Below are 24954 nucleotides of genomic sequence, written 5' to 3' on the forward strand. Positions count from 1 at the left end.
ATCAAAAGAAAATTGATAAATTGCATCTGGTCAAAGTAAAAAATCTTTTGTTCTGTGAAAGAATCAGTTACGAGGATGAAAAGACAAGCTACCTACAGGGAGCAAATGTTTGGAAACCACGTATCTGACAAAAGACTTGTATGTAAACTATATAAAGTCAACAGTAAAAAAAAATCCGATTAGAAAATTCAGTGAAGATATGAACAGAAGTTTTATTGAAGAGATGATACATGAAAAGATGTTCACTGTCATTAGCTATTGTTGTGTTGTTCTTGTATGCCATCAAGTCAATTCTGACTCTTAGTAACCCTATAGGGAGATGTAAATTAAAACTACAGTGAAATATCACTGCATATTTCTCAGAATGGCTAAAATAAAGAGTGATAATGTTTTCAGGCTTGATCCATGTCATAGCATGTATCAAAACTCCACTTCTCTCTATACCCACACCCATTGCCATTAGGTTGATTCTGACACATAGTGACCCTAGAGGACAGACTAGAACTTCCCCAAAGGGTTTCCAGGAGTGGCTGGTGGATTTGAACTGATGACCTTTCGGTTAGCAGCCATATCACTTAACCACTGTGCCACCAGGAAACTGCATTTCTCTCTACAGCTGAATAATATTCCATTGCATGTATATATTTTGTTTATCCGTTCAATATGTTGGTTGACATTTGGGTTTTTTCTACCTTTTAGCTACTGTGAATAGTGCTACAGCGAACATTGGAATGGTTGCACAACATGGTGAATGTAATTAATGTCACTGAATAGTACACATAAAAGTGGTGAAATGGCAAATGTTTCGTTATTGTAAAAATGGTGTGGTGGCGTCAGAGGTCCTCTATCTTTGTGGAGGAGGACAGTCAAGATCATCATCAGCACAAAGCTGGTTCCTGTGAGGTGGCGGTCAAACACCTCCACCCTCCAACCTTTTTACCAACTCTGACACCAACTGTCCCTCCTACAGCACTCACTACTTCTCTGCTGGTTTCAAGAATTCGTTGTAATGGCCACACAGAACTTACAGACATTACTCACCATTATGGGATTTATTAGGGAAGTAACAGGTTACAATTCAGGATCAAGAATGACATAGGACACAGTTCTTTGATCAGGCAGCTTCTTCTCAGCTGTGCTCACATGCAGGCCTCTCTCTGGCCCTCAGCCTCTCAGCCTATTTCTGGCCTTTGACCTCTTGACCTTGTCTCTGCTGTGCGTGGACAAGTGTTACAAAGCTCTTTAGCTCTGCCACTAAGTGCCTGGAGGTATCTCACTCTGCTGGTAAGCCTCTGTCCAAAGGCCCTCAGCTCTCTTGCTCTGTGGGTTGGCACCCTGTGGGCTGGGAAGCCCACTGCGCCATCTGCTGCTGTTTCTTGTGCTGTCTCTAGTGTTACAGCTCTCTGTCCCCTAGGTCTAGGAGGTTCTCAGTGCAGAGACCATGGGTCTAAAGCATGTGCTCCACTGCTGGCACTTATTTGGTGGTAGTGAGGTCCCCCTTTTGCTCTGGGATTGGCTCTATTTTAATTAAGCCTAGCAGGATGGCAACACTGACCAGTTCCCTCTTTAAGGTTTCATATACCTTATTTGCATGGTCCCACCCCCACAGAGTTTCCATTCTTAGCAGAGTATCCAATCCCCTTGCTGGGCCACAAACACTTTATTTGCATAGTTCCACCCAATCATTTTGTGGGAGTCACAAAGGCTATGGCTAGAAGGGCCATATTAAGTAATTCATGGCACCACAGTTACCTATATTTTGCTACAATTAAAAAAAAGAACACAGGTGAGAATCTAAAATAAACTAATAACTCAAAAAAAAAATAGAGTGATAACATCAGACGCTGGATGTAGATACATGGCAGTGAGAATGTAAAATGGTGTAACCAACCTGTAAAAGAGTATGGCAGTTGCTTATAAAACTAAACGTGCTTACCATAGGACCAAGAAGTTGCACTTTTGGGCATTTATTTCAGAGAATTAAAAACTTAGGTTTGCACAAGAGCTTGTATATAAATGTTTATAATCATTTTATTCATAATAGACAAACACTACAAAAAACCCAAGTGTCTTTCAGTGGGCAAATCTTTAAACAAACTGTGATGCATCTCTGTTATTTCTTACAACTGCGTGTGAATCTTCAATTACCTCAAAATTAAAAAAAAAAAATTAAGAATAAGTTTTTTCATAGCTCCTTCCTGCTGAAAAATCCTATCATGCTTTCCTATTCCCATTTAAGGCTCTCTACAATTTTTCTCAATTCTATACGTTCAACTTTATTATTCACTATATAGCCTCTCTGCTCCAGACAGACTAGTAAACTTACCAAGTCTCAAATATGCTTTGTGCTGTATCACCTCTGTGTCTTTGATTAAGCAGTGGCCCGTTGACTAAAGCAAAACCAAACCGGTTGCCGTTGCGTGGATTCCGACTCATAGTGACCCTATAGGACAGAGTAGGACTGCCCCATACAGTTTCCAAGGAGCACCTGGTGGATTCAAACTGCTGACCTTTTGGTTAGCAGCTGTAGCTTGTAACCACTACACCACCAGGGTTTCCAGGCCCTTTGACTAGAATGCCCCAAATAACTTTGTTAATTTGAATTTTATGTAAAATTCAAGACCCAAATCAAGATCAGTTGATACCTTTCCAAAGTACTCTAGTCAACAGTGATGTTTGTCTCCTCTGAATTCTTGTAACTGTTGTACTGCTTCTTTGACATTTAGTTCTTTATTGTTTTGTATTGTTTAACCTTTTATCTGCCTAATTAGAATGTAAGCTTATTGAGTGTAGGGACCATGTCTGCATGCTCATATGATGAAAGAAGATGGAATGAGATTGGGAAATTTATTCCTTATTTTTTCTACAAATGCTGTGCATGAAGAGCTGATAATGGAAATAACTAATTAGTGAAAAACTGACTTCTAGGGTACTACTGTGTTTTACTTGTTATCTTAAATTGGTTTGCTTCATCTGTCCTTTCATTGCTGTTAGTGATACTACTATTTTAGCCACTCAGAAATGAAATACTTAAGTTCTTCTTTTAATAAAACATTTATATTTAATTGTAAAACTAAAAAACTGTTAAAATTTAAACAGTATGGGAAGTTATTCAATTTAATGAAAAGTAAAAATTTCTTTTCTAAAGACCTTTAGTCTCAGTCTCTAAAAGCAGCCAGGGTTAATTTGTGTGCATGTGTGTGTGTGTGTGTGTGTATGTGTGTAAGGTTAAGAATTTTAGACTATTTCTGGGCAAATACAAATATTTATGTATCTATTTAACCTTTTATTTGTGCAAATGAGTTTGAATGATACCTACTGGTTTATATCTTACTTTAGAGATGGCTCTATGTAAACATACATAGATTTGTGTCATTCTCTTTTACTGACAGCATTATACTCCGTTATTAAATCAGTTCCCTATTAATAGACATTTAGGGCTTTTCCTTTTTTAGTAATTACAAAGAATGTTGCATACATCTTTGGGCACTAATTATGAGTCTATCTGAAGGATAAACTGTTAGAAATGCGATTGTTTTATTGAGGATTTCTGCATTTAAAATTTTTGATAGATATTGCCATTTTATCCTTCAGAAGGGTTTTACAAGTTTATCCTGTCGTTTATTTCCCCGTGCTCTGGACAATACCATGCATTATCAAACATTTTAATCTTTGTCAATCTGATAGATGGAAAAGGATGATCTTATTTTAATTTGTATTTCGTTAATTATGAGTGGAGGCTGAATATTTTATCATATACTTATTGGCTGTTTGCATTTTTTGTGGACTGCTTATATCTCATATATTTGTTCACATCCCTTGATTTAGAAAGTCTTCCTGTTTTAGAGAAATTGAACTTTTTCCTATGAGTTGTAACTATTTTTTTTTCTAGTTTGTCATTTGTGTTTATGAGTTTTTTTTTTTTTTAATACAGAAGTTTAAAATTTTTACTGACATCAGATTTAACAGTCTTTTCCTTTCTGACTTCTAGGCTGCAGTTTACTTTGACTCTTTCATTCCCACATTATTGTATCTAATCTGTCCTTAAATATTTTTTTAAACCCCTTGTCGTCATTTATTTCTCTTTCCTTGAACTTACACTTTCCTGGTCCAGGGTTTCATTTGTATTTATATAACATTCTTTGTTTAGTTCTGGCACACCTACGTTAGGAATTTCATTCCTCTAATGGAAGCCCTGGTGGTGTAGTGGTTAAGAGCTATAGCCACTAACCAAAAGGTCAGCAGTTTGAATCTACCAGCTGCCCCTTGGAAAATGTGGGGCAGTTCTACTCTGTCCTATAGGATCGCTATGAGTTGGAATTGACACCATGGCAGTGGGTAATCTGTTCTGCATACTACTTACTGCCTGACTAATTTTCCTAAAACATATGTGCTGGGTGTCTTCTTAGTGCCCCTTCAGATCCATTCTTTTCCTTTTTCTACCCTGTACTGCTCACTGAGAGGCTAATCTGTATGGACTGTTTCAGTGGGCTTTCACGCTCTTTGGCGTTAAGTTTGATTTCTCCAGTGGGGAGCACTGGCAGGAGATTGGAGAGAGAGGGAGAGGGAAAGGGAGAGAGCGAGGTTACCAGATTATATTCATGAAATACATAGAACTCATGAATAGATAGAATTATATAATTTAAATTTTATACTTATATGTTGTCATTAACTACTAGTTAATTTGCTTTGTTGTTGTTGTTAGTTGCCATCTGTTTGATTCCAACACATGGTGACTCCATGTGTGCAAAGTAGAACTGCTCCATAGGATTTGCAGGGATGTGGCCTTTCAGAAGGTCTGAAGCTCCTCTGGGTTAACTGTGCTGCCCAGGGACTCTAATTTACTATGAGTTAGAACCAACTTGATGGCACCTAACAACAACAACAGGAACCCTGGTGGGGCAGTGGTTAAGGGTTCAGCTGCTAACCAAAAGGTTGGCAGTTCAAATCTGCCAGCCGCTCCTTGGAAACCCTGTAGGGCAATTCTACTCTGTCCTATAGGGTCACTATGAGTTGGACTCCACGGCAAGGGGTTTGGTTCTTTTTATTTTTTAAACAACAACAACAACATCTGTGAATAAAAGTTAAAGAATATATTAATTTAAAAAATTCGTATGTCTAGAATGCTCATTCTAGTTATTACTTAAGTATAATTTAAGCTCTTATTATTTGATACATTAAAATATGTTTTATTTATTGAAACTTTAACAGGGGTACCCAAAATCCACCGGAAACAGTGCAAGTTAGTGGAAGTGCAGAGAAGATAATTGAAGGTGATAATATTTTATACATGTTTAGCCCTTATAGGGTTTTCTAAATACATTAACATTTTAAGACTTATAGCTTGAAATCTTACAGTCATGAAAATTATAGCATGGTATATTTAAAAAATATCCAGTAGTGAGTTTGACATTTCAATAAATGTTCTTATTTTGTTCTAGATTCTGGGACTGTTACAAAATAAATAAAAATTGTTACCCCCACGAAATTCACAGCTTATTAAGCACACAGGCATATGTATATTTCAATATAACGTAATACAGGTAGTTCCCGACTTATGACGGGGTTCTGTCCTGGCACCTCGGTTGTAAGTCGGTTCTGACGTAAGTTGAATACTTCGTTTTTTTTTTTTTTCCAAGTTTTCATTATTATTGCTTTTATTATCAGTATCTTTATAAATCTGATCTTTATTTGTCTTTGGGGGTTGGAAACATTACATATAAACTGACAGATATATTTTAATACATGTATAAATACATAAATCATAAAAATTTACTCTGATGATGAAGAAGAGTTGGACGTAGGTGGCATTTTGTCAATTGTGGTAATAACTTCACTTGTGGAAGGTTATGGATCATCTGGATTATCCCTGGGAATGGGGATGGTGTTTCTAGTCAGAAGTTTAGCGAGAGTTGTCTGTATGGTCCTTTTCCTTTTTTCTTCACATATTTTATGGAAACATCTCACTGCTTCCCGAATCTGCCTATCAACTGTAGCATAGTGATCAGCATTTGGGTCTATGTTTTCAAGCAACTGAAGCTCCTGATTTAGTTTAGAAAAAACTTCAGCTAATCCTTTCACTGTAAAATTTTTTGACAACTCTCTTCTTCTTCCTCATTCTTTCTTTCTTCAGCATTACTTGTTCAAAATCCATGAAGTCCTAATCTGTCAATTCCCCTTCCTTGTGATTCAGCATTCATGGCATATGGATGATTTTTTCCAACCATCTCTTCCACGATAGCATCCTGATCGTATGCTTGGAGCATGTTCATGTAACTCAGCAGTTTTTTCCATATCCCCTGCATTCATTTCCTTTAACTTCCTCTCAGAAAGATGCAATTTTCCAGATACACTGAAGAATATTAAAATTCTTCCAGAAATTGCGTGATGTTACTGTACCTCCATGTCTAGCAGCAAATGTAGTCCATAGATAGTATGCATTGAAGGTGACGATTGCACCTTGATACGTAGGCTGAATCACAGCTGTCATTTTGGGAAGTAGACACACCACCTTCATTTCTTGATTTAGATCAGCTATGTGAGGAGGGGAGCCCCGGTGGCGCAGTGGTTAAGAGCTACAGGTGCTAACCAAAAGGTTGGCAGTTCGAATCCACCAGCCACTCCTTGGAAACCCTATGGGACAGTTCTACCCTGTCCTGTAGGGTTGCTATGAGTTGGAATCAACTCAACAGCAATAGGTTTGGGTTTCTGGCTTTAAGATTGAATGCACGGTAAGAATAACTTATAGTGAGGTTCGTGTCCCTTCAAAAGTAACACTGCAGTTCATTATTGCAAAGGCATTATTTACTGTTCAGAAGCTAGATCATCAGGGAGCCAGTAACATCTGGAAACAATGAATGGTGTCAGGGAGACTATGAATGAATGAAGACTGAGAATAGCTTATCCTTGTGGTAAGTACATTCTTATGAGAACATAGCAACTGGGAAACTTATGAGGCTTATCTCACAGAAATAAAGGCAAACTTGTCAAAATAAACACATATCCAGGAGGCATCACCTAAGACATTGCTTGATCTACACAAAAATGAGGCTCCAACTCAGGGTTCTTGAGTTTCACGCTTTTCAAAAGGCTTGCGTCGTGAGGATAAACACATTAAAATCAGGGTACTTCCTTCCCAAAGAACTCCAGAGGCATAAAAAGCGATTGGGATTCCATATGCCCCACGAGTCACTAAAGGGTTTGTTGAAACAGTTGAATGAGACAGTCCTTCCTCACGTGCTATTTCACTGACTTTCGTTCCATTATCATAGGCCTTAATGATCTTCATCTTTATATCCATGTCTAGAGCCTTCCTCGCCTTCTTTGGATTAGAACTTTTTTTTTTTTTAATTGTGCTTTAGGTGAAAGTTTACAGTTCAATTTCTCATTCAAAAATTTATACACATATTGTTTTGTGACATTGGTTGCAATCCCCACAATGTGACAGCACACTCCCCCTTTTCACCCTGGGTTCCCTGTGTCCATTTGTCCAATTCCTGTCCCTTCCTGCCTTCTTATCCTGCTTTTGGACAGAAGCTGCCCATTTGGTCTCATATATTTGATGGAACTAAGAAGCACATTCCTCATGTGTGTTATTTTTTGTTTTATAGGCCTGTCTAATCTCTGTCTGAAAAGTGGGCTTCAAGAATGGTTTCGATTCTGGATTAGAACTTTCAGTGGCATGACTTCTTTTGCTAGACATAGTGTTGGGGATATAAGCAGTGCAGGTGTTACAGTTAGAGAAACTTGAACAACTTGGCTTCAGATTAACAACTAATGCTTCTTATGGTATGAAATGCTGAATAAGATAATGCTATAGGCCAGGTCTACAATGAAGTTGGTGTCAGAGTCATAACAATTAAGTATGAGTCGTAATGACTGTCAGGCACATGAGCAATTTTCTGTTCATTACAACTCTCGGCACTGACACTCACTTCATTGTAGACCAGACAGTAGCTTGCGATATAGTGTTTTGAACAGTAAATCATAAAATTGAACATCTCTGAGTGAACATCTGAGAAAGATAACATCAGCAAATTATGCGCTGCAACATCGTATGTAGTACATGTAACTAATGATAAGATGTACAAAAAACAAAACAAAACAAAACAATGGATGGTTGTAAGTGCAGTTCATTGTAACTTGAATAGATTGTAAGGTATGTGTAATTTGCAGTGGGTCCAGAAAAAGAAGCGATTTTTTCAACCTGAGGGGGTTAGGAAGATTTGATGCAACCTTAAAGGATAAATAAGATTTTCAAGTAAAGAAGGGAGATATTTGACCTTTTAAGAAAAGGATATAGTCTGAAACAACGGCAGGATATGTGGACAGGGAAGAAAATATGGATTGGTATTATTAGAGTAGGAAGTAATAGGTAGGGATAAGGTAGGAGAGAGCTTGGTTATAGAGGGACTTGGATGCTGTGCTAAGGATTTTTTTTTTTGGAATTTTTTCTATGTATAATAGGGGATCATTAGTGTTTTTAGTAGGGAAGTGACATTTTTGGATTTAATATTAAAGAGATTATGCTGGTAACTTTGTAGAAGCTAGAGTATGGGTGGTAGATTGGCATGACTGGAGGTAGGGAAGAATTAGGAAGTTATTGCTATGTTTTAGATGTATGATAAGTGTCCTTATTAGAGAACTGGTAAAAGAGAAGAAAAAGGACAGATTTGAGAAATATTGAGGGAGAAAGATGTGGCAGTCTGCTTCCGTAAGGATTTACAGCCGTGGAAACCCTATGGGGCATTTCTGCTCTGTCCTATAGGGTCGCTATGAGTCGGAATCGACTAGACGGCAGTGGGTTTGGTGAAAGATGTTTACTTGGTAGAAATGGCAAAACTTGGTAATTGTATATGAAAGGAAGGAAGATTAGATGATAATACTATTAAGTAATATAAGAGAATATAAGTGTAAGAACAACTTTTGGTGAGAAAACAATAAGTTCACAGTTGCTCAGTTGTTATATAAATTCTTTCAGATGGTGCCATTTGTTGCCTGATCAAGACAATCTATAATGTTCTTAGCTATTATTATCTCATAGAGTTTCCTTTCTTTTGAATGAGTTAGTAAACAAAAGAAACTATGAAATTTAAACTCAACAAATATATATAGTTGATATTTGGGACTTACAATGACAAATTCATTTCCTATTATTTTAGACTTCTTAAAAGCCCACTCAGCTGAAGAATTTACAGATACTTCTGCAACCGAGCCACGTAAGTTTCTACTCATTTAAGCATCATTGTGTTAATAATCTCTGTTGAATGCATTAATTTCTATAATTTTCTATGACTTAAAATAATAATAATTAGAATAACAACACAGATTCCCTGGAGTTTGGAGCCATGCAATTGACTTAGTTACCAGACAAGTACTGAAATTTCTAGTTAAGGCTACATGTTACCAAAAATAGACTCATTTTTAGAGTTTCATACTAGTTCTTAGAATGGAAGATTTTTAGTTGTGATTAGAAGATGCTACTGAAATGTTACGGATGTGGCAGCATTTGAGGTGGAACAGCAATAAATTTAAAAGGTGATTTATAGAGTTTGTTACTAAGAATTACATATATGGTGTCAAATCCTCCATTACCTGCATGTGAGTAGCTGTTAGTTCATGAATATAAAGAGCTGCTATAACTAGTATGTCATATTTCTGACTGCTTGTCAAGAGAAAGGAGAAATGACCTGATATGGAATTTTGAAATAATCATGTAATTTATACTGTGGAATACAGATTAGAAGTGGAAAATAAGATTTGGTTGGAACAAGTTGCTGAGAATTCTACTCTGTTTCACCTTTATCTTTAAACCCTATTGTTGCCATGTGTAAACCAATGACAGTTGCACATTCACCGTACTCCCAAGTTCTGTAGAGACTTCTGATCCAAGACAGCCCTGACTGACTGAGTGTGGTAGAAAGGGAGCTAGAGCTTTGGAATGGAGAGTGAAAGCATCTCTTCACCTCAAGGAGAAGAACCCTGTGCACACGTCTGGTGTGCTCTCTCTCTCTCTTTCTGTAGCTGTCTTCTCTTTTACACTGTGCCTTATAAATTCTGGCTACCTTGGCCTCCCCAAACTCTGAACTTTGTCTGCTCAACTCAAGGACACTACTAGCTTCTGTTTGGGTTCCCCTTCGTAATAATGAAGCCTGGAAACTCTCTCCAGGCAGTAAACTGGGGTCGTCATAGGGCTCTTCTCATTTGTTTTCCTTCTGCCAGGGATCACTGCCTTGCACTTACTGTTTTCTAATGTTTGAATACCACTGTTTCATATTATTTTGTCCAGTTTTTAAGTGGGTTAAGGTGGAGAGGTAATTGATGGAACATGATGCTTTCTCTATCATGGACAAAAGCAGAATCCCTGTGCCCAGTTACAGGTCAGTGGAACATGTCTTCCAAGTATAAACCTAAATTCCAAGAGTCAAATATAATAGAAGTTTTACTTAAAGATCTTAAGGGCAGTGGAGGACAAGGTTTGATTGCACAGTGTAGAGAAAAACCATTTACAAATTCTTAAGAACCATTGTCCATGGCAGCTATCTCAGTTCCTGGACTCTCTCAGCCTTTCTTTGTTTCACATATTTACTCTCTCCTTTTCTCTTAAAATTACCTCCTTCTCATATTCAGCAGCCAAACTTTATTCTCTAGATTCTGTAGCCTACTCAGCAAGACTGAAGCTACCTCTGCATTGCATCATGTTTTTATACAAACGACAGTGACCTGTTCCTTAATCTTACCCTTTTGGGTTCTCAATGTATTCCAGCCCAAAAGCAATCCGGATGAGTCATAAAGCATTCAAACAGTCCCTTAGGGGTAGTCTCAAGTTGGAGTTTTGCAAGGAGTCACAAAATATTTTCAGGATAAAATACAAGTAATGCAGGAAAAATATTCTCTGACGTCTGTTCAGGAAGGGCCTAGCGTATATTTAGGGAAAATAGTTTAGTGTGTGAGCTTGTGGAGAAATTGAGACACCAAGGGAATCTGAAGGGGAAGAACTTACTGATTCTTCTTGGTTGTTCTAAGTAGATCAGGGAAAAAAATGAAAATATTTAGTCAGGTTTGGAGGCGTAGAGCTAGTGAAGTGAAGAAAGTTGTGGCCTGAGAGGTAATATTTCTTCATGTCCTCTCAAATCTTCTGTTTAGTTTTAAAACTGATAAAAATGAGGGTAGGCTTCACACTTAGACTGATATGGATAGTTACTGAGGCAGCATGTGTGGGCTGAGGAATGTGGAGGCAGACACATGAAGTAAGGCTGTGGAGCTCACAAAAATTGTGAGGGAGCCACAAAATTAGGGATTTGGGAAAGTTTAACTAGATTTTCAGTAAATTGAAGGGAAACAGCTAACATCTGATTGTATTAAAAATTAAGTGAGCTTTAGAAATTACTATTATAATTTTTAGGTGATATTTCTATTAATTATTTACAGTGCTAGAATTTCTAGAAAGATGATAATGTGTTTATCATAAACCCATTTGTTCTAAAGATTATGATTTGAAAATTTGCTGTGAATTTAAGATTGTTCATCAGGGCACTTACTGGGTGTATGGATATTCTTTCTTCTTAGTTCTTTAACTTTAAAAGAATTTTTATTGTGGTGAAACATGTATGACAAAACATTTGCCATTTCAACCATTTTTACTTGTACAATTCAGTGACATTAGTTACATTCACCATGTTATGCAACCATATCATTATCCGTTTCTAAATTTTTTCATCACCCTTAACAGAAATTCAGTACTTATTAAGCAATGCCTCCCCATTTTCCCCTCCCTCCCATCCATGGTAACCACTAATAAACTGTGGTCTGTATGCATTTTCCTGTTCTGGATATGTCATGAAAGTGGGATCGTGCAATATTTGTCCTTTTATATCTGACTTATTTCACTCAGTATAATGTTTTCAGGGTTCATCCACGTCGTAGCATATATCAGAACTTTATTTCTCTTTACAGCTGAAAAATATCTGTTGTATGTATATATCACGTTTTATTTAATCATTTATTGATTGATGGACACTTAGGTTGTTTCCACTTTTTTTGACTATTGTGAAAAATGCTTCTATAAACATTGGTGTGCAAGTATCTGTATGAGTTTCTGCTTTTAAGTTTTTTAAGTGTATACACAGGAGTGGAATCTCTGGGTCATATGGTAATTCTATGTTTAACATTTTGAGGAACCACCATACTATACTGTTTTCCACAGCGGTTGCACCATTTTACATTCCCTTCAGCAATGGATGAGGGCTCCAATTTCTCCATATCCTCATTACTCCTGTGTTTTGGTCTAAGCTTTTTATGGTTTTAGTTCTTACATTTAGGTGTTTGTTCTACTGTTAGTAAATTATTACATATTGTGTGAGACATGGGTCCAGCTTTATTCTTTTGCATGTAGAGATCCAGTTGTTCCAGCACCATTTATTGAAATGACTATTTTTTTCCCACTGAATGAACTTAGCACCTTTGTTGAAAATAAATTGACCATATATGTATGGGTTTATTTCTGGACTCTCAATTCTATTTCATTGGTTTATATGTCTATCATTATACCAGTACCAGACTGTTTTGATTACTGTAGGTTTACAGTACATTTTGCGTTCAGGAAGTGTGAGTCTTCCCACTTTGTTCTTCTTTCTCAAGATTGCTTTGGCTGTTTGGGGCCATTTCAATTCCATATATATAAATTTGAGGATTGGCTTTTTTATTTCTGCAAAGAAGGCTGTTGGAATTTTGATAGGGATTGCGCTGAATCTGTAGATCGCTTTGGGTAGTATTGACATCTTAACCGTATTAAGCTTTCCAAATCCATTAACACAAAATGTCTTTCCATTTATTTAGATCTTCTTTAATTTCTTTCACCAGTGTTTTATAGTTTTCAATGTACAAGTCGTTAACCTCCATGGTTAAATTTATTCCTAGGTATCTTATTCTTTTAGGTGCTATTGTAAATGCAGTTGTTTTCTTAATTTCCTTTTCAGATTGCTCATTGCTGGTGGTGCAGTTGTTAAGAGCTCCTCGACTGCTAACCAAAAGTTTGGCAGTTCAAATCCACCAGCTAATCCTCAGAAACCCTATGGGGCAGTTCTACTCTGTCCTACGGGGTCGCTGTGAGTTGGAATTGACTCGACAGCAACAGGTTTGGTTTTTGGTGTAGAGACACCTACCTGATTTTTTGTGTGTTAACTTTGTACCCTGCACTTTGCTGATTTCATTTCACTTAGCTCTAGTAGATTTCTTGTGGATTCTTTGGGATTTTCTATATATAAGATCATGTCATCTTGCAAAAAGGATAGTTTTACTTCTTTCTTCTCAATCTGAGTTATTTGATTCAGTTGGAAAACTTAACAGGGTTGTTAGATTCTTTCCATAGGCTTTATTGACTTAGCAGTAGCAAGCAAAGCAATTCTCCCTTAGCATTGAAGAGTCCTCTTATATGCCATACCATGCTATAAGGAGGTCATGCATGCTGGACTGTAATCCAGTTTTGTCACTTACCAGATACATAGTTTTGATTAAATTATATAATCTCTCTGAGCCTTAAATCCTTTATTTGAAAATGATGACAGCGTATTTTTTTTAGAGTTATTTTGAATATTAGGAGTACATAAAGCAGCACAGTGATTTGCACATAAACCAAAAAAAACCAAACCCATTGCCGTCGAGTCGGTTCTGACTCATAGTGAGCCTATAGAGCAGAGTAGAACTGCCCTATAGGGTTTCCAAGGAGCAGCTGGTGAATTTGAACTGCCAACCTTTTGACTAGCAGCCCAGTTTTTTAACCATTATACCACCAGGGCCCCGATAGTATGTTTAATAAAATGGCACTTATTCTCATCACAAGCATTTTGTTCTTTGAGTACCCATATGACCCTGATATCTCCTCTATGTATTTGTCCAGTTTTCACACATATGGATAATAGTGAGTTATGTCAGCATAGAGCTATAACTTCAGTCATTTGTAATACCTGTAAAACTTTTCTTTTATAATAGAAACTGGGTTTTCAATGACTAATAGATTGAATGCCATGATGAAAATATTTGAAAAACAGTCAAGTATGTTGGAGAGGTAAGCCTTTAAAATAACCTCTTTTTGTAATTATAAAAACTACTGCGTATTTATTGCAGAAAATTTGGTGACATAAAGAAGAAAATAAGTCTGCTATTAAAATTTTAGTGTTCCTATATTAATTTTTATGATTATACATATGTGTATATATTAAAATTATAATTGCAGTCATACAAAATGTAGTTTGTATATATACTTTTTACTTAATTATAATTCTTTGCAGATTCACATAGTTCTATTTTTAAATAAATATTTAAAATTAAAGCATATATTCAGAAAAGTTTCTTTTATTCTTAAATAAAAAGAATTTTATTTATATAATGTAACAACATTGAAAATTTGGGAAATTTTATATGATAGGAATTTCTAATGAGCCAGTCCAATGATTAGGACCTATAGGAGAGTGAATTGGTAACCAGGACAGGAGTAAAGAAAAGGAAGTCCTGGGCAACTGGTAAAAATGGAACTCAAGGACTTATGACTTGCATTAATTGATTGTCAGGTATTTGGTATGTAACTGATCCAGGTCCCACTTCATATCTATGTTCTATCCGATCAGTCTTTCCTATCAGAAGGATAGAGTAACAACTTTATCAGCTTTGTCGATGAAAGCTTTAACATGTTCTGGGGCATTATTAAAGTAAGAGGCTGGTTTCCGGGAACATTCTTTCCATTTGACCAGGATATTAAAGGAGCAGGCTTCCAGTCTATTATATAACTCCTCATATCGAGCTATTGGTGCTATTCAAAGTTGGTTTAGAATTCTGGACATAGCAGAAAGCAGTGGGAAAGACTGTCTGAAGGGGTTACTGTAAAGGAGACAATTCTATACTTAAATTGTCTTGTGCCCAGAAAAAATTTTATTTGTTAGGTCAGAATATGCTTTGTACATTTCTTCGCATCTTAAGAAGTATCTTCAAAGTTACTGTGGATGACCTATAGTTCTTTCAGGTGGCTAATGTTATATTAGGTACATAACTAACATGTTGAAAAAACATACCTTGTGGAATGAAATCCCAAAGCAACTTAATTTGAACTTCTTATGTTCATTTATATTTGCTAAGTGGGGCTAACCCCCTTTTACTCCTCGATAAAAATTAAAGAAGTACCATGACTTTTCTGATCACTCTTAGGTAATATTAATTTAAATTTTATTGACAAAACCGTACTAATTTATAAATTAAAATGCCTTGTCAAATATTATAGCCAATATTTTAATTTTAATTCAAAGTTAAGACATGTTTCCTGCCCCCACCCTCAATTCCAGTTGGAGCCTGCTGGGGAATGTGGTAGATTTTTGTCTTTCTTTACCTCCTTTCCCTGTAGCTGGTTGCAGTTTCTGTCCCACATATGTTTGGGGAGGAAGGAAAAAACAGGTGTATAGGAGGTTACTTGACTATCACTGTGCCTTTTCCATCAGAGCAGATAATACGTATCAAATTTTCTGAGTATTCTCTTTAATAGTCCTAATTTCCGGTCAGGATCACAAACACAATTCTGGATAAACAATGTTCTCACCAATGCTGACAACTTCATCCACAAGAATGGACCCCAGTTCTCAACACTTTGTTCACCAAAGAGATAATAATGCTTTCATAAGCCATCTACAATCCAACCTCTAGTTGGAATTCCAGTTTGTGCCATAATTGAAGAAAGAGCTTTTCAAGCCCTTCTGGACCTATGCTTACTTGTCCATTTCCTATTACCTATAGACTAACAGCAAGACAGAGCCCTGGTGACGCAGTGGTTAAGAGCTTGGCTGCTAACCAAAATGTCTACAGTTCGAATCCACTAGCTGCTCCTTGTAAACCCTATGGGGCAGTTGTACTCTGTCCTATAGGGTCACTATGAGTTGGAATCGACTCGACAGCAATGAGTATGGGGAAACAGCTAGACAATGCATTGACTAGATCCTGGAAGAATATATCTATTACCTTTTCCCAGAGATTGGCATGATTGCCTTGTCTTGTTACTGTGTAATTCATGAATAATAACTAAATAAAATCCCATTTTCTCTGTTATATTGACATGGCTTTCATTGCACTACATCTGCTTACCACCGAACATCTACCACTACACCAATAACTGACATCATCCATTTTTTCTTGAAACCACACCTCCCCTACCATCCCTCTGAAAAAATATAATTCCTGAGAGGGCTTACTAGACCGTAAGCCTTTGTCTAAAGTTAATTGGTCCAGAAGTGGGTCCCTGTCCCAGTGCTTTCAGTGCAGCTTTAACTTCCTCCTTCAGTACCAGTGGTTCTTGATCATATTCTTCCTCCTGAATGGTTGAATGTCTACTAATTCTTTTTGGCACAGTGACTCTGTGTATTCCTTCCATCCTCTTTTGATGCTGCATGCATCATGCAATATTTTGCCTGACTTGATGGCAACTGGTTATTAACATATTTAGTTGTGTGACTTTTGAACATAAATTAATTTTCATTTGAGTCGTTCTGACTAAGGATGGCAAGTGTTGACTGAAGCAAAAAGTTAAATTAAAAATTTATTATTAAAATTTTTTAAATACATGTTGTCCCTGACGTAGAACGTATCTGAGTTACACCAAACCAACCACACTTACCACTGTCCATTTTTTTTGTACATCTTATTGTTAGTAATATGTACTACATACAGTATTGCAGTGTGCAATTTGCTGATGTTATGATTCTCATGCCAACCTCTAAAGACAAATAAAGATCGGATTTATAAAGATACTGATAATAAAAGGCGATAATAATGAAAACAAAAAACAAAACAAAAATGAGGTCTTAGACTTACATCAGAACCAACTTATGATGGAGTCAGAATGGAACCCTGTCGTCAGTCAGGGATTACCTGGAAATAAGTGAAATAGAAATGTATATAATTGAATTTTAAAATGGTTTTTGAATATTTGTAGCATTATGCTTCTGAAGTTATTAAAGCTTAAAACTGCAGTCAGACTTTTGTCACACCCAATATTTATTTTAACAGAATGTTAAAGAATGTAACTATAACAAGTTGTTAAATAGAGGCATTAATTGAGGCCTTTAAACCGCAGTATCACATGTATCACATGCTTTCATAAGCCACCTACAATCCAACCTCTAGTTGGAATTCCAGTTTGTGCCATAAGTTGTGACATGGATGACCTAATAACACTTGGAAAAATGTAGCAGTCAAGAAAGAGTGCTTAAAACCTTTCACATATATGGAGGATATAGGAGTGTCAGGAAGGGTTTGCAAAGAGTATTTCTTTGCAGAGAGCTATTGGGTTTCTTGAGTCCTATTCTAACCCTTGGGAGATGGGTATGGGAGGGGTGAGTGTGCCTGCCCTTATCTCAAGCTTACTGAGAAGCTTTAAGAAATCTTCCATAATGTTTATCTAGAGAGGTTCAGAGGTTAGAAGTAAGGATTGTAGGCTCTTGCCTTTCAAATAATCTTTAGCCCAGGTTCATGTATCACAGGTATTTATGTTATATTAAAAGTGGAGTCATCATAAATCCGATGGAACAAATTCAAAGTCTTGAATTAACTTCAGTGGCCAGTTAGGGCATTGGCAAGGCAAGGGCATCAATTTGGCCAAAAACAAGAAATATTTTTATTTCCAAAATTAAAACACCTTGTTCAAAAATGAAGCAAAGTTAAAAGATAAGCAATTAATGGACTGGGAGAAAATTTTTGTGCAAATAAGATAGAAAAAATGAGTAGTAATCAGAATATGTAAGTCCACAAAAGAAAGAATAACAATCCAAAAGAAAAATTGGTAAACTGTATAAATAGATAATTCAAGGAGGAGACAAAAAAATGGTCAATAAACATTTTAGGGGATGCTCAGTCTTACCGGTGATCGGTGAAATGCAAAGCAAAGTAACAGTGACTTTTTTGTTTATTTATTTTTTGCCTATCAGTTTAACAAAAATTAAAAGTTTGCTAGTATCAAGTCTTGACAAAGAAGTAGGGAATGAGAACTCTTAAAATGCTAGTACAACAGAAATTGCCTGTTTTCAAGGACAATTTAGTCCAGTTTATTTAACATTAAAAAGGCATAACTTATTATACAGCAAATCCCTTTTTATGTACCTTAGGGAAATAAATACATATAAGTTTAAGGAGACATATAAAAGTAAATGTACTGCATCACTGTGATATAGCAAAAAACTAGAAACAACATCAATGTTTGTTAGTGCATAAGACCCAAAACAAGAGAAGAGATTGAAAAGGTAACAAAAAATCTCCAACAACAAAAAATTCTGGCCCAGCTGGCTTGACTGGAGAATTCTACCAAATATTCAGAGAAGAGCTCATCTAGTACTACTCAAAGTATTTCAGAACATAGAAAAGAAAGGGATACTTCTGAATTCATTCTGTGAAGCCAGCATAAGCCTAATACCAAAACCAAGCAAAGACACTACAGTAATAAAAGATTACAGACCAATATCTCCATGAATATAGATGCAGAAATTCTCAACAAAATTCTAGCCAACAAGATTCAGCATCATATCAAAAAAATAATACACCACGACCAAGAAGGGTTCATAACAGGTATGCAAGAATGGTTCTACATTAGAAAATCAATCAGTGTAATCCACCACATACATATAAAGAAAAGAATCTCATGATCATCTCAATTGAAACAGAAAAGGCATTCGATAAAGTCCAGCACCCTTTCCTGATAAAAACTCTCAATAAAATAGGAATAGAAGGGAAATTCCTGAACATAATAAAGGGCGTCTATACAAAACCACCAGCCAGCATCACTGTCAATGGAGAGAAGCTGAAAACATTCCCCCTGAGAATGGGAACAAGACAAGGATACCCTTTATCACCACTCCTATTTAACATTGTGCTGGAAGTCCTAGTTAGAGCAATAAGGCAAGAAAAATAAATAAAGAGCATCCAGATTGCTAAGGAAGAAATAAAACTATCCTTATTTGTGAACGATGTGATACTATACATAGAGAACCCAAAAGACTCCACAAAAAAACTACTGGAACTGATAGATAGCAAAATAGCAGAATACAAGATAAGCATACAAAAATCAGTTCAATTCCTATACACCAGTAAAGAGGACTACGTAAAGGAAATCAGGAAAGCAATACCATTTATAATAGCCTCCAAAAAAGTAAAACACTTATGAATAAATCTAACCAGGACCATGAAAGACCTATGCAAAGAAAAGTACAAAACACTACTGCAAGAAATCAAAAGAGACCTACGTAAATGGAAAAACATACCATGCTCATGGATAGGTAGACTTAACACTGGGAAAATGTCAGTTCTACCCAAAGAAATCTACAAATACAGTGCAATCCTTATCCAATTACGAACAGCATTCTTAAACTAATCATTAACTTTATATGGAAAGGAAAAAGGCCCAAGATAAGTAAAGGAGTATTGAAGAAGAAGAAAGTAGGAGGCTTCGCACTACCTAATCTCAGAACCTACTATATAGCTATTGTAGTCAGAACAGCCTGGTACTGGTACAATGACAGATACATTGACCAATGGAACAGAATTGAACACCTAGATATAAATCCATCTACCTACAATCACATGATCTTTGACAAAGGCCTAAAGTCCATTAAATGGGGGAAAAGACAGTCTTTGTAACAAATGATGCTGGCAAAACTGGATGTCCATCTGTAAAAAATGAAACAGGACCCATACCTCACAGCATATACAAAAACTAATTCAAAACGTGTCAAAGACCTAAATATAAAATCAAAAACTGTAAAGATCATGGAAGAAAAAACAGGGACAATGCTAGAGGCCCTAGTACACGGCATACTAGGATACAAACCATAACTAACTATACACAAACACCAGAAGATAAGCTGGATAACTGGGATCTTCTAAAAATTAAACACTTCTGCTCATCAAAAGACTTCATGAAAAGAGTAAAAAGAGAACCTACAGACTGGGAAAAAATTTTTGGCTGTGTCATATCTGATAAAAACCTAATCTCTAAAATCTATAGGAAAATCTAACAACTCTGCAACTAAAAGACAAATAACCCGATTAAAAATTGGCAGAGTATATGAACAGACATTTCACCAAAGAAGACATTCAGGCAGCTAACAGACACATGAGGAAATACTTGCCATCACTAGCCATTAGAGAAATGCAAGTCAAATCTGCAATGAGATACCATCTCATCCCGACATTACTGGCATGAATCAAAAAACCAGAAAATAACAAATGTTGGAGACGCTGCGGGGAGATTGGAACTCATATGCACTGTGGATGGGAATGCAAAATGGTGCAACTATTCTGGAAAATGATATGACGCATCCTTAAAAAGCTAGAGATAGAAATATCATATGATCCAGCAATTCCACTCCTAGGAATATATCTGAGAGAAGTAAGAGCCATCACACCAATAGACTTATGCACACACATGTTCATTGCAGGAGTATACACAGTAGCAAAAAGATGGAAACAGACTAAGTGCCGTCAACCGATGATTGGATAAACTATGGTACATTCACACAATGGAATACTATGCAACAATAAAGAACAATGATGAAATTGTGAAACATGTCACAACATGGATTAATCTGGGGGACATTATGCTGAGTGAAATACATCAATCACAAAACTACAAATACTGTACGAGACCACTGTTATAAAACCTCATGAAAAGGTTTACACGCAGAAAGGAACAATCTTTGATGGTTATGAGGGAGCGGAGTGGTGGAGAAGGAAATACACTAACTAGAAAATAGATAAGTAGTAACTTTGATAAATGGAAGACAGTACACAATACTGGAGAAGCCAGCAAAACGTGACCAATGCACAGTCATAGAAGCTTCGTAGATACAACCAAACTCCCTGAGGGAGCAAATTACTGGGCCGAGGGCTGGGGTCCATGGTTTTGGGAGACATCTAGCTCAATTGACATATTTAATAACAAAAATATTCTACATCCTACTTCAGTGAGTAGTGTCTGGGGTCTTCAAAGCTTGTGAGCAGCCATGTAAGATACCCCTCTGGGCCCATCCCCTCTGCAGCAGAGGAGAATGAAGAATACCAAATACACAAGGGAAATATTAGTCCAGAGGACTAACGGACCACAACTACCACAGCCTCCACCAGACTGAGTCCAGCACAACTAGATGGTGTCTGGCTACCACCACCGAATGCTCTGGCAGGGATCACAGTAGAGGATCCTGGACAGAGCTGAAGAAAAATGTAGAACAAAATTCTAACTCACAAAAAAAAAGCCAGACTTAGTGGTATGATAGTGACTGGAGAATCCCTGAGAGTACGGCCCTCCAGACACCATTCGAACTCAATACTGAAGTCACTCCTGAGGTTCACCCTTCAGCCAAAGATTAGACAGGCCCATAAAACAAACACATAAAATCGTTGTACCATTTTACATAGTACATGTAACTCAACCATGTATATGAGACTAATTGGGCATACCAACACAGGGGCAAAGAGAAGAAGGTAGGAGGGGACAGGAAAGGTGTATGAATGGAAATGGGGAATCCAAAGTCGAGAAGGGGAGAGTGTTGACACATCATGTGGTTGGCAACCAGTATCACAAAACAATGTGTGTATTGTTTAATGAGAAACTAATTTTGCTCTGTAAACCTTCACCTAAAATACTCACACACGCACACACAAACACACAAAACAAAGCAAAACAAAACAAACGAAAAAAACCAGGGGGTCTGATGGCTGGAGTTGCACACCTTGCATTCCCAGGAATACCATCTAGGACTTTCATAGCTAGCAAAGAGAAGTCGGTGCTTCAAAGCTTCAAAGAACAGGCTGACTCTCTTGTTAGGAACTAATGCAGCTGGTGACTTTAAGTTGAAGCCAGTGCTCATTTATTATTCTGAACATCCTAGGGCCCTTAAGAATTATGTTAAATCTACTCTGCCTGTACTCTGTAAGTAGAACAACAAAGCCTGGGTGACAGCACATCTGTTTATAACATGGTTTACCGAATATTTTAAGCCCACAGTTGAGACCCAATGCTCAGAAAAAGATTCAAAATATTACTGCTCATTGACAATGCACCTGGGCAGCCAAGAGCTCAGATGGAGATATACAAGCAGATTAATGTTATTTTCATGCCTGCTAACACAACATCTATTCTGCAGCCCTTGGATCAAGGAATAATTTCGACTTTCAAGTCTTATGATTTAAGAAATACGTTTTGTGAGGCTGTAGCTGCCACAGACAGTGATTCATCTGATGGATCTGGGCAAAGTAAATTGAAAACCTTTCTGGAAAAAACCTTTGTCATTCTAGATGCCATTAAGAATATTCATGATTTGTGGGAGGAGGTCAAAATATCAACACTAACAGGAGTTTGGAAGAAGTTGATTCCACCCCTCATGGATGACTTCGAGAGGTTCAGAACTTCAGTGGAGGAAATAACTGCAGATGTGGTGTAAATAGCAAGAGAACTAGAATTAGAAGTGGAGCCTGAAGATGTGACTGAATTGCTGCAATCTCATGATAAAACTTTAACAGATGAGGTGTTGCTTCTTATGAGTGAGCAAAGAAAGTGGTTTCTTGAGATGGAATCTACTCCTGGTGAAGACAATGTGAACGTTGTTAAAATGACAACAAAGAATTTAGAATATTTCATTAACTTAGTTGATAAAGCAGCAGCAGAGTTTGAGAGGATTGACTCCAATTTTGAAAGAAGTTCTACTGTGGGTAAAATGCTATCAAACAGCATTGCGTGATACAGAGAAATCTTTTGAAAAATTAAGTGTCAACTGATGTGGCAAACTTCATTGTTGTCTTATTTTAATAAACTGCCACAGCCCCTTCAACCTTCAGCGACCACCACCCTGATCAGTCAGCAGCCATCAACATTGAGGCAAGACCCTCCACCAGCCAAAAGGTTATGATTTGCTGAAGGCTCAGCTGATGGTTACCTTATTTAGCATAAAGTATTTTTTAATTAAGGCATGTACATTTTTTTAGACATAATGCTATTGCACACTTAATAGTCTACAGTATAATGTAAATATAACTTTTATATCCACTGCAAAACCAAAAAATTCGTGTGACTAACATTATTGTGATAATGGATTTACTGTAGTAGTCTGGAACAAAACCTACAACATCTCCGAGGTATGCCTGTACATTGTTGTGCAGCTGATGTAGGAAACAGTTTGGCAGTTCCTCAAAATGTTAAACATACAGTTAAAAATATGACCCAGAAATTTTATTTCTAGGTTTATGCATGTCAAAAGGAAAGTAGTTATCTGCAGAGGATGGCAGAGCTTTGCTCCAAAATCCTAAGGGTCTGCGCTGTGATTCACCAACAGGGGCCTTCCAAAGACTCCAAACAGCATCTGTATCTGCCACTGAAACTTCAAGCACCATTGGATCACCTGGATCATATGGTCCAAGTGGCAGAGTGGCTTGCACAGCAGCCTGAACCTGTTGCAGAGCCTTCTCTTGTTCTGGTCCCCACTCAAAACAAGCAGCTTTTCGAGTCACTTGATAAATAGGCTAGAGTAGCACACCCAATTGAGGAATATGTTGCCTCCAAAATCCAAAGAGGCCCACTAGGCGTTGTGCCTCCTTTTTAGTATTGGGAGCAGCAAGATGCACTAACTTATCCTTCACTTTAGAACAAATGTCTCGACATGCCCTACACCACTGGACCCCTAGAAATTTCACTGAAGTGGAAGGTGCCTGGATTTATGTGGGATTAATCTCCCACCCTCTAGCACGCAAATGTTTTACCAATAAGTCCATAGTCATTGACACTTCTTCCTTACTAGGTCCAATCAGCATAATGTCATCAATGTAATGGACCAATGTGATGTCTTGTGGAAGGGAAAGGTGATCAAGGTCCCTGCAGACTAAATTATGACATAGGGCTGGAGAGTTAATGTAGCCCTGAGGTAGGCAAGTGAAGGTGTATTGCTGGCCTTGCCAGCTGAGGCAAACTGCTTCTGGTGGTCCTTTGAAATAGGTATGGAGAAAAGGCATTAACCAGATCAATAGCTGCATACCAAGTACCAGGAGATGTATTAATTTGCTCAAGCAGTGAAACTACATCTGGAACAGCAGCTGCAATTGGAGTCACCACCTGGTTAAGTTTTTGATAATCTACTGTGATTCTCCACTATCTGTCTGTTTTTTGCACAGGCCAAATAGGTGAGTTGAATGGGGATGTGGTGGGAATCACCACCCCTGCATCCTTCAAGTCCTTGATAGTGGCAGTAATCTCTGCAGTGCCTCCAGGAATGTGGTATTGCTTTTGGTTTACTATTTTCCTAGGTAGGGGGCAGCTCTAATGGCTTACAATTGGCTTTTCCTACTGTAATAGCCCTTACTGTATTTGTCAGGGATCCAGTGTGGGGATTCTGCCAGTTGCTGAGTATATCTATTCCAATTATGCATTCTGGAACTGGGGAAGTCACTACAGGATCGGTTCAGGGATCCACTGGACCTACTGTGAGACAGATATGAGCCAAGACTCCATTAATAACCTGACCTCCATATGACCCCACTCTGACTGATGCGCCACAGTGACATTTTGGGTCTCCTGGAATTAGTGTCAGCTCCAAGCCAGTATCCAGTAATCCCCCAAAAGTCTGATTATTTCCTTTTCCCCAATGAACAGTCACTCTTGTGAAAGGCTGTAGATCCCTTTGGGGAAGGCTGAGAGAGAGATTAACAGTAAAAATTTTTGGCAGTGTATTGGAGTCCTTCTTCAAGGGGACCTGGCCTCCCCTTCATTCAAGGGTTTGTGGGTCCTTAAACTCGCTCAGATCTGGGAATTGATTGAGGGACTGTGACTGTCTTTTCTGGCGATTTGAGTTAGAGTGCTGTTCATCTGACCTAGAATTCATCTGTTTGTATAGATCAAGTAAATAGTAGATTTCCTATCTATTTCACTCCTAGGGACACCATGAC

The 24954-nt window shown here is 37.4% G+C and overlaps 1 protein-coding gene across 1 annotated transcript in view; it reads left to right on the forward strand.

Annotated features, from left to right (window-relative positions):
• The window catches only part of CCDC7 (coiled-coil domain containing 7), a 138676-nt gene that overhangs the window by 78053 nt on the left and 35669 nt on the right, over nucleotides 1–24954 (forward strand). Inside the window, exons 7-9 of the mRNA XM_023741975.1 lie at nucleotides 5212–5273; nucleotides 9162–9218; nucleotides 13990–14065. Coding sequence (XP_023597743.1) covers nucleotides 5212–5273; nucleotides 9162–9218; nucleotides 13990–14065 — 195 coding nt within the window. The remainder of the gene's footprint in view (nucleotides 1–5211; nucleotides 5274–9161; nucleotides 9219–13989; nucleotides 14066–24954) is intronic.

Source organism: Trichechus manatus, unplaced genomic scaffold, assembly GCF_000243295.1.
Source record: "Trichechus manatus latirostris isolate Lorelei unplaced genomic scaffold, TriManLat1.0 scaffold00195, whole genome shotgun sequence".
NCBI classification, from domain to species: Eukaryota; Metazoa; Chordata; class Mammalia; order Sirenia; family Trichechidae; genus Trichechus; species Trichechus manatus.